The sequence below is a fragment of the Amphibalanus amphitrite genome, unplaced genomic scaffold (assembly GCF_019059575.1).
Source record: "Amphibalanus amphitrite isolate SeventyFive unplaced genomic scaffold, NRLGWU_Aamphi_draft 000036F_arrow, whole genome shotgun sequence".
Lineage (NCBI taxonomy): Eukaryota > Metazoa > Arthropoda > Thecostraca > Balanomorpha > Balanidae > Amphibalanus > Amphibalanus amphitrite.
Genome location: NW_024881532.1, coordinates 1,191,118 through 1,205,825, shown reverse-complemented (window position 1 = coordinate 1,205,825; position 14,708 = coordinate 1,191,118). Strand labels below are relative to the sequence as shown.

At 43.1% G+C, this 14,708-nt stretch overlaps 1 protein-coding gene across 2 annotated transcripts in view; it reads left to right on the top strand.

Annotated features, from left to right (window-relative positions):
• LOC122372024 (serine/threonine-protein phosphatase 1 regulatory subunit 10-like) overlaps positions 1-14,708 on the top strand; it is a 61,501-nt gene that overhangs the window by 18,642 nt on the left and 28,151 nt on the right. For both annotated transcript variants that reach the window (XM_043348858.1, XM_043348867.1), the window contains one exon: positions 9,694-9,881. In XM_043348858.1, the coding sequence (XP_043204793.1) occupies positions 9,694-9,881 (188 nt within the window). The remainder of the gene's footprint in view (positions 1-9,693; positions 9,882-14,708) is intronic.

The following is a 14,708-nucleotide window of genomic DNA, read 5'->3' as shown; positions in this document are numbered from 1 at the left end:
AGTACATCACATAAAGAGCAAACAAAAACACCGTCATCGTACCCATCCTACAAGACCCTTTCGTATGGCCGCGCCCTCAGCACCCTGTCCAAGGTCAGTTCGGTGACGTGAGTGTCGCTGACATAAAACCACCGGCCTGCTTCTGGTTCGAAGTCGCTTTCGACCTCAATATCAGCATCTGCCTGACTGGGTCGGGCCGGGAGCGATCCGTCCGCGTGGAGCAATCATTTTATTGATAAGTTTCTCAGGGTTTGTATTCGGCTATACGTGTGTGTGCATTTGAAATTCGTTTGACTTGCTGAGTCCAGAGGCCATGAAAAGTAACACACTATTGGTTTTTCAATCCTTTTTAAATAGTTTTTCCTTTTTGTAGCCGTAAACAATTTTACCACATTGTTCTTGAGACGCGTTGAATTATGCATGAGTATCTTGTATTTTTCAGTACCGTAAGGTTATTTGATATGAGTGGGGTTATACAAAACCGAAATTTGTGCCCCTTTCACGGATAGCCTGGAAAAAGTCGGGGAGTACCCCGGATTGATGCACGATAAGGTACCATAAGGTGAGGCCCTTAATACAAGTTTTACGGTTTTCGGCCTCTCCAAAAAGCGCGCTCCCCTTGGGAATTTTCGTAGATAGCGGGAAAATCGCGGCGCATAGCGTTGCCACCTTTGGGATGACTTTTCCCTCATCGATTTCACACATTGTGTGAAAGTCATAGCCTCAATTATATAAGTTATAAGTCAGTTTGAATGACTCGACCTCAAATCACTTCTTTGCAGCTTTGCCACCGTGCCAGAGTCACAGTAGATGGCTGAGCCCTTTGAAGGTTGGAGGATGTAATAAGGTCATCTCATAGGTATAATACCTGCATTTTGTATATATTTTTCTTTCATTGGCCTAAGGTCAGGCCAATTTGTTGACCTTCCATTTTAAGTCAATGGGGGGGGGGGGGGGTGTCTTTTGCCTCGTTGTATTGGCCAATTCTAACATGAATGACATCATTCACCAATGACCACCAACCTTGAATATTTGCAATGTTTGCAAGAAGGCAATGTTTGCTATTTGACCGGCGCCAGGCCGGTGCTCGGCGCCAATCGCGCTGTACCGGGGTCCCCTCCTAAAGGAAAAGGGCCACCTTCGTGAAATATGAAGATATCGTTGTTTTTCATTTTGACATTATTATTTTTCATTTTCTTTTTAAAACTGGTGCCAGAAGTGCACAATTTGCGAAAAAGTAGTTGCCGAAGAATGGACTGAGAATGATTGCCCAAAACGTGTTGTTAGACTACCAAGACAATATTCGTTGCATACGATGTCATTCAAAGGTCAAGGTCAGGTCAGGTCAGGTCACCAAAAACAAAATATAGAAAAGGGCATGTGCGACACATGTTTTATGGGTCATTTTACTCATAGAATTCAATAGGCACACTCAATAAGTGATATGGACCACCTCTGGATGAATTTCAGGTCGAGGTCAGGTCAAGGTCAGGTCAAGTGAGGTCAAATTTTGAAGTTGGTTGTTAAGGCCTAAAACGGTGTTTCTCTAATGCAGTTTTTTCACGGCGAATCGAATGGTGCTATTTTTGTTTCCGTACGAGGTCTAGAACTTCCAAAAAATCTTTTTTTAATTTTTGTGTGTCGTGACGTCATAAAATTTTGATTATCTCCCACATTTCTGAGCCGATTCTTCTAAAAATTGGTTTGTAGGTGCACATAGACCACTTCTCTGACATATATTCCGGTTTTTTTCGATACACTTAAAATTTTGGATTTATAATTGTTTTCCCAAAAAGTTAGTTTTTTGAAAAAATGTGGGCCAAAATCCAAAATTTTCAAAAAACGAGATAGCCATTTGATAGAGAAAGTAGAATCACGCATAACCTTTTTGGTACGTCTTGATTCCTTTAACCCTCGCCCGCACATGGGGGGGGGGGGGGGTGGTTGCCACCCCCCAGGTAGTTTTTCTGCTCTGCACTCAATATTTTTCGAGCTAGAAGGCTGATTTTTCGTATAGCTGCTCCTCTATCCTTTTTGATGTCCACTGAAAGTTTCAAGTTTCTGTGATTTTTGGTTTCGGAGACATGACCTTGTTTTTCAGGTCATGTCATGACCCAAATGGCCAATTCTCAACGTCTTTCGTTTGCCATGGGCCTTGCGAGCTTTTGACACCCTGATTTCGGCCTTTTTTGCCAGTCTTACCTCCCACCTATCATGGAACATGTTGTTCGACGATGTACAGGGGTCAAGGTCAGGGTCAAGGTCAACCTAGGTCATCTAAGATAATTGCGTTTTAGGCAAGCTGAATTTACTTTTTTTGATGTTTTTTGACTGCATTTTTGGTAAAAGCTTCTCAGATCATGATTTCATGTAATATGGACCCAAAAACAATCGGTGCACACATCAGTATACACACAGACATACAAACACATATAACCCGCGCCCCGCTGGGCTATTCAGCCATACGCGCCCTGCTGGGGGGGGGCAGATTCTGCCCCCCCTGTCTAACTTCCGAACCGATGGTCGTAGAAAGACGGGGAAAACGGCAATCGAAAGCTCTCAACAAGGCGGATCTTAAGAGCCCAAATTTTTTTGCTTAGGTAGGTCAGAGGTCAGGTCAAGGTCAGGTCAAGGGTACAAGATGCAAGTTTCTACAGTATCGGCCTTGCACCGTAGTTGCCGAAGAATGGACTGAGACTGATTGCCCAAAACGTGTTCTTAGACTACCAAGACAATATTCGTTGCATACAATGTCATTCAAAGGTCAAAGTCAAGGTCAGGTCAGGTCATGTCAGGTCACCAAAAACAAAATATAGAAAAGGGCATGTGCGACACATGTTTTATGGGTCATTTTACTCATAGAATTCAATAGGCACACTCAATAAGTGATATGGACCACCTCTGGATGAATTTCAGGTCGAGGTCAGGTCAAGGTCAGGTCAAGTGAGGTCAAATTTTGAAGTTGGTTGTTAAGGCCTAAAAAGGTGTCTATCTGATGCAGTTTTTCACGGTGAATCGAATGGTGCTATTTTTGTTTCCGTACGAGGTCTAGAACTTCCAAAATAATCATTTTTCAAAATTTTTGTGTGTCGTGACGTCATAAAATTTTGAATAACTTCCACATTTTTGAACCGATTCTTCTAAAAATTGGTATGTAGGTGCACATAGACCACTTCTTTGACATATATTCCGGTTTTTTCTATACACTCAAAAATTTGGATTTTATAAATATTTTCCCAAAAAAGTCAGTTTTTTGAAAAAAATTGGGCCAAAATCCAAAATTTTCAAAAAACCGAGATAGCCATTTGATAGACAAAGTAGAATCACGTATAACCTTTTTTGTTACGTCTTGATTCCTTTAAAAATGAAGATGTTAGCGGCGTTTGAAATTTTGCCATTTTTTAGGCGAAAATGGCGAACATGACGTCACTAAAACGTCATTTTCTCAAAAATTTTCCGACGGATTTCGCTCAAATTTTCAGGGAACGTGTCAAATTGATGTATGATAAGGTACTGAAAGTTTGACGTCGCTGGCGTAACGCGTTTAGAAGTTATTGGCGAAAAACGGGAGGGGGGCAGATTCTGCCCCCCCAGCGGGGCGCGGGATAATTGACCTTGACCTAACTTGGCCTGAAATGACCTCAGCCGCAAAATGCTGGTCGGGTAGTGTGAAAAAGAGGTTCTAGCTGGCTTGGCACCAGAAAACAGCATCGTCATCGGTATTTGATAAGCAGCGCACTTGATATCCAACGGTGACCCAAAACAGCAACATTTTTTAGTTTGACCTGACCTGGATGACCTGAGAAGTTAAAACTGGGTATCAATGGATTCGTCTCTTCCCAAAGAATCTTTTTGGTCTTCACCGCTAAGCTCTATCTCCAACAGGAACGAAATGGCGCGGGGGGGGGGGTGGCAACCACCCCACCCCCCTTGGGTGGCAACCAACCCCATGTGCGTTCTAGGATGGGAAAATGGCATGTGCGGGCGAGGGTTAAAAATGAAGATGTTAGCGGCGTTTGAAATTTTGCCGTTTTTGAGGCGAAAATGGCGAACATGACGTCACTAAAACGTCAATTTCTCAAAAAATTTCCGACAGATTTCGCTCAAATTTTCAGGGAATGTGTCAAATTGATGTATGATAAGGTACTGTAAGTTTGACGTCGCTGGCGTAACTCGTTTAGAAGTTATTGGCGAAAAACGGGAGGGGTGGCAGATTCTGCCCCCCCCCCCCCCAGCGGGGCGCGGGATAACCTGATCAACAAGCTTGGGCTAGGCCAAACAGGACCATGTACAGTTGTCAAGCGGGTGGTTGCCGTGTCATGGACAACAAACGTCACCGATCTAGCTAAAAGCTAGTTAAAGATAGATCAGGGTTAGCTACAAAACATCAGTACTTTGCACCACTACCTTCGACAAAATTTTGGAATTTTGGGGTCCTTCGCCTGGATAATACGCCAAAATTACCGGGAAAGCAGCGCAAATCACTACAATCTATCCAAAAAACATAACATATGTATACAACAAAAAACATATTGAAACACACTTTGTGGTCTAACGAAGGTATTCTGTCATTTGAACCGACCGAAAAGGGAGTGTGTGCATGTCAGATGGCTTCAACGTCCCAACATCGGAGACGGCCAGGCCCCCGTCGAAAATCAAAGTGTGAGACATTTTGAGCCATGGTGCACCCATTCGGCTTGATATGATGCCCCAAAGACAATTGTTAACACAGAGTACTACTGCGGTAATGTTCTAGCATTACAAAAATTGGATGCCGTGAACCAAATGGCCATAAACGGGTTTGTTTTGGAAACCAAATTTGCTAGATGTCAAAGGTGACGCCATGTTCCGGCATGGGGATTTTCCAAATCAGATGTCAAAAACAACGCAACAGTGGTGTAGGCGGAATTTTTTTGTTTCGGGGGACAATGCCTTATGGCATTGGAACACTTTGAATGTTAAGAGTATCTTAAATGATCGTTTCTCCTCCGGCAAGAGGTCAAAGAAAACCGACCTACAGCCAGTTTCGGGAGACCCGTAAAATAACTGAGACCAACACCGGCAGATATTTTCCCACCATTGTCGGCTAATCTTGTAACTAGCGTGTCCATTGCATATGCTATTTCATAGCCACCTTAGTTGACTCTATAGGACGACAAAAAGAAAAGAGCTCAAGTATATTTGCCTTATTTTATACACTAAATAACAATGCTCGGGTAATTCTGGGACACCCTGTAGAACAGGCCCACAACGGTGTATATCACTATATAAGAATAATAACGCGAAGGAGATCAGAAATAACGAATTGTACATATGACCTTGAACGAAGGAATTCGTAAACCATGAATAACCAAACAAACTTTGTTCACGAACGAACGGTGAACCCTGGATGTTGGTAGTTTCCTAGTTGATCTAACCGGATGTCAACATCCCTTTTTATCCCGCGCCCGGCTGGGGGTCCTGGATTTCCACGCCCTGCTGGGGGGGGGGTGTGTTTGAACACCCCCCCCCCATTCTAACTCGGCTCCTGGGCCACTGGGCCACGTAGCGATACGCGGAAGGCGGCGTTCGAAAGAGCGTCAAAAATAAGGAAGAAATCACATCAGACACTTTTTTGGTCAGGTCAAAGGTCAGGTCACCAGAGGTCATTGTAGGCCAAAATTCGCCGATTTGTAAGTCAGATGTCGACAATTTCCAACAAATCGACGCACAGCTCGGAAACTAATGAGGCTACAGCGCCGCGGAAAAGCTCATTTGATAGCCCTATGAACTTTCTTTCTGATTAATCCTCTCGGATTTGACCTACCGTCAACGGTTTTGCCTGCAGGGGGCAAAAACTGCCAAATAGCCGATTTTTTCGGAAACGGTTTTTCTGAAATAACTTCTAACTCAAACATTGCACGAACTTTCTGTTACCAGCTTCGTGTTCCTCTCGTCAAGACGCGTCGAATGAATTATCACTTGACCTTGAAACTTGAAAATTTCACCTCAGGTCAAGGTCATGACCTGACCGGTAAGGGTCAAAGTTGCATATTAATCGATCCGTATCGTGGAGCCAAACACAACTAAGGTATTTTCATCGCTCTAGCATGCCTCTATTAACCCGCGCCCTGCTGGGGGGGGGGTGTTTGAACACCCCCCCTTGTGGTTTTTCGCAAATATCTCAAAAACGGCGGCGCGGAGCGCCGCCGTTTTTGGTACACCTTATCATACATCAATTTTACACATGTTGTGAAAATTTCAGACCAAGGTCATTCAAGGTCAGGTCACCAGGTCACTTGAAGTGACCTCACCTCATAAAAAGTTTCAATGTCTGTCATAGCTACACCGAGTGACCGATCGCTTTGAAACTTTCAGCGATTGCTAAGAGCAATAGCATGTACAAAATGTATATCTCAGAATTTTGATATCGATGACCTAAGGTCAGGTCAATTTTGCGACCTCCCCATTATAAGTCAATGGGAGAAAATTGAAATGCGCCTCTTTTGTACGAAAGACATTATAAACACTCCCAAACACCGAATTACAAGTGGTTCAGACACACTGAACACGAAAATGGTGTCCGTGACCCTTGTTTATGCCCTGAGGTCATCTTAGGTCACGAATGGCATCTAACAGTTTATCGCAAATAACTTTTGATAGAGGCATGCTAGAGCGATGAAAACGCCTTGTATGTGCTCAGCTCGACGATACGGATCGACTGATATGCAACATGACCCTTTCCGGTCAGGTCATGACCTTGACCTGAGGTCAAATTTTCAAGTTGACCTTTCAAGGTCAAGTTATAGTTCATTCAATGCGTCTTGACGAGAGGAACACGATGCCGGTAAAAGTAAGCTCGTACAAGGCTTGGGTCAAAAGTTATTGCCGAAAAACTGTTTCCGAAAAAATCGGCTATTTTTGCAGTTTTTGCCCCCTGCAGGCAAAACCGTTGACGTTAGGTCAAATCTGAGAGAATTTCTCAGAAAGGGCGTTAATAGGGCTATCGAATGCGCTTTTCCGCGGCGCTGTAGCTCTATTGGTTCCCGAGTTATGCGTTGGCTTCTTGGAAATTTTCGACATTCGACCTGGAAATCGGCGAAATTTTGCCTTTAATGACCTCTGGTGACCTGACCTTTGACCTGACCAAAAAATTGACCGAAGTGATTTCGTCATTATTTTTGACGCTCTTTCGAACGCCGCCTTCCGCGTATCGCTACGTGGCCCAGGAGCCGAGTTACAAGGGGGGGTGTTCAAACACCCCCCCAGCAGGGCGTGGAAATCCAGGACCCCCAGCCGGGCGCGGGTTAAAAGTTATTCGCGAAAAACAGTCAGATGCCATTGGTGACCTGAGATGACCTTAGGGGCATAAAAAGGGGCCACGGGTGCCATTTTCATGTTCAGTGTGTCAAAGATACTAGTAAATCAGTATTTTAGAGTGTTTATGAAGACTTCCGTCTAAAAAGGCGACTTTCAATTTTTTCCCATTGACTTATAATGGTGAGGTCGCAAAATTGACCTGACCTTAGGTCATCGATATCAAAATTCCAAGATATACATTTTGTACATAATGTTGCTCTTATCAATCTCTGACAGTTTCAGAGCGATCGGTCACTTGAAGCTTTGGCAGACATTGAAACTTTTACGTAGTGAGTTCACTTGACCTGACCTGGTGACCTGACCTTAAGTGACCTGGGTCTGAAATTTTTACAACGTATGTGGAAAAGATGTGTGATAAGGTAGGTATGCTAAAAACGGCGTCGCTTTTTGAGATATTCGAGAAAAACCGTAGGGGTGGTTGGGTTCAAACACCCCGCCCCCCCCCCCCCCAGCAGGGCGCGGGTTATGATCGTATCCCTAGTTTCTATTATAGTTAGGTATTTGCTACTAAAACGTTAAAGGTAGTGTGCCACCTTTGAAAGATTTCCCATTTTATTTTTCCTAGGATAAGAAGCTTCTGTTTTTACCTAATATCGCAAAAAAAATCAAAAATGGGCCTGGAATAGTGCCTTTTTCGCCTAAAAGTTTATCGGTTTTTAGATATGTATAACAACTGTAGTGGGCTCACCTGCAAACAGGCGTCGGGCAACAATCGCGAATGCGGCGCACTTGTGACAATAAGCAAAGGTCATTATAGTGTTACGACCATACGACGTACGGGAATGAGTTATCAGCTGTCTAATCGTAGACAACACAATGTCGAGCCTTAAACTGTAAGCCCGTATTGGTATTGTTTCTTTTATTTGGCTGTCAAACATTATTTATGGTTTGAAATATGATTTTATGTAAAATAATTGATATGAAAAAGCCGTCTTATAAGTTATGACCCCATTTCACAACACGCAAGTGGCAGAAATGACAATGATCAGCTGACGCATTTTTCTTGGCCGAAGTCAGAGCGCGCGGCCCGACGCACCACGCGTATTTGGAAATTCCGACCTCGACGAGCATCAGAAGCCACCTAACAGGCGTGTTCGAAACCGCAGGAGATGATGATGAACGGGTTTATCGAAACTTGATTGGATGAGCATATCGGTAATAGCGATTTCAGTGTGTGCATTTACCGGGTGTCCCAAAAGTAAGGTTATCATTTGTTTTGGCCACACTGCCAAAAATACGCGATGGATAGATATAAATAGGACATCATATGAAACAGCATTTTATAAAATTTTATTCTGACATACATATGAGTCAATACATTGGCTCGTAGCCCCACATTTGCTGCTTTTCTACATGGCTACCATTTCGGGCCGCGTGCATGAATAGACTACGTTTGACTTCCTCCACTATTCTGGAGCGATTCTCTGGTGAGATGCCGCCTATGTTTGCTCGAAGGGGTCATTATTTAGTTCTTCCCGGCTCGTTGGGTTGTCCTGAAAGACAATCTTTCTGTTGTGTATCCAGAGAATAAACATATGAAGGTGTAACGTCAGGTGACCGCGGAGGCCATTCAATGGCGTTGCCCTGACTGAAAATTACGGGATCTCACATCCACTCTCGGAGACAATGCATGATCTTCAGGACGGTGCAAGCATAGTCTCCATCCTGCTGAAACCACTGCTGGCTGATGGTGTCGGCACAGCTGCGTTGCGACGAGCGGAAGAACCACTGGGAGGACTCTCGGGCCTCGGCCACCTCTCTTGATTTATTGTCACCCGATTCCCGCTGTCGTCCTCAGGACCTCGAAGCACAGGTGGCTAAGTATACATGCCCTGTGCGTACATTATACCTTTTTTTCTGACGTTTTACCGGTTGAGGCGAAACTATGCATGAGTTCAGAGATAGGGCGAGCTGATAGGGTCTGCTTAGGGCCGAAAACTGGGCGATATTTACCCTTTGTTTTAATGACGGACCCTCTCTAAGAGTTGAATTTCGACCTTCTCAGTTTTATGCCTACTGCTCGGTGTAGTTATGATCAAAAATGGTTTAAGCATGCAAGAAAATAATTTTATGGATGTACCTTGCACGTGTTAAAATTGGAAGTGATTCGGACTCTTACTTCTCGAGATATTTAAGTTTTAAATCATGACCTTACTTTTGGGACACCCTTCCATGAGTTTTGAAGGTATGGATAAGTTCTAAAAATCCGGTTCTCCTTATCTGGGCCATTAACTCCATACGGTCCAAGAAAGCTGGCACACTACCTTTAAACGAATACGAATTGCCGTATGTGTCGCGGTCCGCGTGACTGACAGATGCGTTTTCGTTTGGCAGCTTCTACAGTCGCGGCGGCTGGGAGCTAGTGACTGGCTGGTTCAGCGACGCTTGTGAACGCGAGAACTGGCGTTTGCTCGAAGACATGCTGCGCCTCTTCAAAGGGAGTCCAGTTACGGTGGAGCGTCTTAAGACAAACCACTGTCCCAAGCAGGTTAAACATCTCAGCAAGGAGGCGCAATGCGAAGGTGAGGCGACAGCCAGTGATGATTGCTGTGGTAACAAGATATCGCTTTATTTATACAATGTTTTAATTTATGTAGTTAGAATTTCAAATGACCTTTCCTCGATAATTAATTGGAAATGCGATAAAAAGCAAATATTATATTGTTTGGCAAATTTTCTGTTGTTTGAAAATTTGCCAAACAATATAATATTTGCTTTTTATCGCATTTCCAATTAATTATCGAGGAAAAGGTCATTTAAAATTCTAACTACATATATCAAGATGTTCCTCGCTAGAGCACTGCATACTATTTCTTCAATGTTTTAATTTCTTCTAAAATCTATAAACTCTAAAATCTAATATTTATGAACTCCAAATACACAGTACACTCATTATATTTATCGAAAGAGCATCGATGGTTTATTACAGTTTTTTTCCAAAAGGTGTTTGGCTCCATGTACGTTTTTCAGCTAAGCACGCGTTTTTGCCAGCGAAATGGGCAAAAACTAAACCTAAGATAATCGAACGTCGCCTAATTACGAGCGTGTGCAGCGAGCGAAACGAAGTCTTTTCAATATAACGGAAAAATCTCAGTATGAACGGCCCGACCAGACCCGGCCCGTCTCGGTCTGTAACGCTTTTAGTATATCTCAGCAACCGCTGGACCGATAGGCCTGCAGTCTTTTTTGTTGGGTACTGGGTAGTCATATTCCGTCTACCCCGTAATTGACTACTTTTGATACATTTCAGGGACCGTCGTGGCACGTGCCACGTGAAAAGTCCAGGGCATTCAAGCTGTTTTGTAAAAATAGTGATTTTGAGAGGCCCATATCTCCGCAGCCGCTTGGGCGATTGTCTTGCGGTAATTTTTGTTGGGTAGCTGCATCTCTTTTACCAAAGGTCGTGTACTCTTGATCTAATTATGTGAATGACCCCTACTGCACGTGCAAAATGCAAAAAGAAGAGGTGTAACATTTGTTCCCATTTCAATAACTCTGTAGTTACCAGGGCGATGTCACTTAAACTTGGCATACAGGTAGGCACCCACCAGACAATCGATTCCCATGTGTTGCGGTTAGGGTGCTACTGCACGTGCGCACGTGCAGGGGGCGCTTCCAGATCTCGAGAACGGCTGGGTCGATTGCGCTCAAATTTGGTACACGATTGGGGACCGGTTAGTAGGGTGCCGTGCAAAAGTCAGTTTGGACCCCGTTTGCACGTGCGCACGTGCAGGTGCCGCTACCAGATCTCGAGAACGGCTAGGTCAATTGCGCTCAAACTTGGCACATCGCTAGAGACCGGGAAGTAGGGTGTCGAGCACAAGTCAGCTGGAAGTACCCCCTCGTAATTCCGCACGTTCAAGGCTCACCCTCTCGCTCGCTGGTTTGTCGCCCCCAAAAGGTGTTTTACTGGTTTAAACTTGTGAATTATTACCGATAGATTCCATACGTGCGTTTTGGAACTAAAAGTTAGGACAGTGGTGATGTCATGCTATGGAACTTGCATTGCAATGTAATTTTTAATTGCAATTGACGGAACCGCTTACTCGATTCGGGCCTCGGTAACAGTGAAAAACGAAGTTTTCCAAAATTCATTGAAACTTTGTGCCTTCGTACGGACATCGGGTGCCATCTGCCACGAGTGACGTCATCATAGTATGCTCATTTTGGAAGACACAATTTCCTTGTATTTACCGAACACAATTTGGAAAAAAGAATATCTCAGCTTGATTTTAGTGGTAAGAAATTCTTAGCCAGACGCTGAAGTTGCTAAAACTGACGTGGGAACTTACATAATGAACTTGGAGCCAGACACCTTAAAAAACTTAGTGCGAGCTTTTCTTCTTCTTTAAGCTCGATTTTGTTCGTGTCCAGAAGGCCAAGAGTAACAAGTTTTAAATTACCTATACAGCATAGATATTTAATGTCAATCATGTTTTTATTCATGTAGTCTATGACAAGGTATATACCATGTTTATTTTGAGTTGAATGGCCTCGACAAGTTATATTGAACTTAATCGATCATTTGATCGTAAAACTACATGTCCAATGCCTATCAGTCGTCATGTTATTGCTCGTTCGTTTAACGCGTACTATTGCTCGTTCGTTTAACGCGAAATGCATACTGGATGTGATGGTCTCCTTGGCTCAAGCTGGCCGTTACTGTGCTTGCTCTATTGCTTGCTTTTATTAAGTAATACGATAATACCTTCATTCGGCTATGATTCATCCATATTTTTTTCTTTTTCAAAAATTATATTGCTAAGTAAAGTAATGTACAGACCTGTCTTAACGATGTTTGAAGGGGGGTTATTTAAACGTTTTGTCCTATTTACTATGACTACAAAACCATAACTCTGAAAACCATAACTCTGGTCGGTGAGAGTAAAGTAATTTAACCCTCTAATGCCCACACATAGTTCCACGGTTCCTAAAATTAGCACCTTGTAACATATGATTCATTTTGGGTCCCTTGTTCGAAATCTGGAGTCAAATATTTTTTCGCAGTTCAAATTTCGGAAATAAATTTTGTATCAAATATGATACATTGGGCATTCCACTTGGTAATTTTTAGTGGTATCAGACCACACAGAAGGAAGTGAAGACATAGATGAGAAAATATAGGTATATCATTAAAAATTTCAGTGATAAAAGTGGCAGTTAAAATGTGTAAAATGGCAACAAGACATCCTTTACTATGCACTTTTTATCAGAACATTTTCTTAATATTTCATTGGCATCCTTCTTGTATCAAAATGTCCTTTCAGTCGGTGCTTAGGGAACAACGCTAATCATAGGCATCTATTTACGAGTGCCTTCTATTCCTTCAATTTCCACGATACAGCGCGTTGCACTTGTGCAATTTTTTCATAATTCAGACATGTGGGCCGTGCTTCTCAAACGTAGATGCGTTATGCATACTTGATATAGAAATGAAAACATTACAGTTGGCTCGCGGTAATTGGTTGAAGTGAAGCAGTTCTGATGCAAAATGCTGGACAGCCTGCCGACGGACCGGGATCAATGCCAAAGACGATGTTGGTTTATCTTCATGATAGCCGGACAATCTCGGGTGACTGAAACTCTCAGCCTGTGAATCGTCAGTTAGCAGTTTGACTGGTCGTTCGGTCCTCATGTCATCGGCGTCAGTACAACAGCCGCGCACTGACCAGTGACCAGTGCAATAACCGTTGTACGTGTCAGACAACACAGGTACAGGTAACTGTGCACCGATCGGCAGGAACTTGCACAATATTCATTGACCTCATATGGAGGTGAGCATACGCATTACGCAATGCCGCAACTTTTATTCTTATGGTCAGTACAAAAGTAGTATCCATGCTAATTTAGTACCTATAAATCCTTTTTGTTCAGTGGCACTCAGCTACCACAGTTGGCGGTATATGTCAATATATGACAACAAATGACATACCTGGCAGTGAAAATGCTTGCCAGGTGTCAGGCACCTGCTGGAACTTGGCAGCAGTGCATGGTTGCCTACTTCTTAGATAGGAAATCAAAGGAACCACGCCCTTCGGTCCGGAGTCTGTCTTGTCATCGTCAAACAGTTGCAAAACCATATTCCTATGAGCGTTAGAAAAGTCGAGATGTATGAGGCATGTAAGGCCACTCATAGAAAGCTAGATGTTGGAAGATTGACAAGGATGAGAGGCGGCATAAGCGTACCAATATCGTTATGACATTTTAAGTCTGGAGCGAAATAGAGTTATCTGGCGCAAGAGGTGCGAACTTCACAAATTTATGCATCTTGTATCATCGTCGTTTGCAATGACGCACAGGCCATTGCAATGCTTATCACCTGAGAAAACTATGGTATTGGCACATCGTATGTTGCAGCGGCGAAAATTTCATAGAAAATATTGGAGTGCTATGCCCACTGTATCATATCTAGTATCCCCAAAAATAGGGGTCCATATCTTTGACCCTGAAAAAGTTGCGATGTTTTGCAACATACTATGATATATGTTGAACATTTGTCTCACAGTATGCCAAGTTTCTTTCCAAATAACTAATTTTTTGTTTTCTAAATGCTTAAATTTACACTTGCATCTCAAATTGATTTTCGGCAAAGGACAAACTGACCCTCTTCAAAATCACCTGGTGGGAAACTGAGAAATCATTACTTAAAAATTTTGCCACCAGGTGGTTGCCAAGACGTACCACTTCTGATACAGCAGGGTTTTCAACAATTTTCACCTCTATGATTAGCAGGCGAATTTTCTGCAAATTGACTTACAGATATGATACCGGGGGCACTAGAGGGTTAAGAACTGAAGTGTAGTAATTGAAGTTGTTAGAAGATTATGATGTATTCAAGCAAAGATGACTGCAAAACATCATTTAACCCGCGCCCTGCTGGGGGGGGGGGATGTTTGAACACCCCCCTGTGGTTTTTGGCATACCTTATAATGCATCAATTCTACACATGTTGTAAAAATTTCAGACCAAGGTCATTCAAGGTCAGGTCACCAGGTCACGAAGTGACCCCACTTCATAAAAAGTTTCAATGTCTGCCATAGCTACACCAAGTGACCGATCGCTTTAAAACTTTAAGCGATTGCTAAGAGCAATTGTAGGTACAAAATGTATATCTCACAATTTTGATATCGATGACCTAAGGTCAGGTCAATTTTGCGACCTCCCCATTATAAGTCAATGGGAGAAAATTGAAAGGCGCTTTTTGGACGAAAGCAATTATTAACACTCCCAAACACTGGATAACAAATAACTAAGACACACTGAACATGAAAATGGTATCCGTGACCCCTGTTTATGCCCCTGAGGTCATCTCAGGTCACGGATGGTATCTAACAGTTTTCGCGAATAAC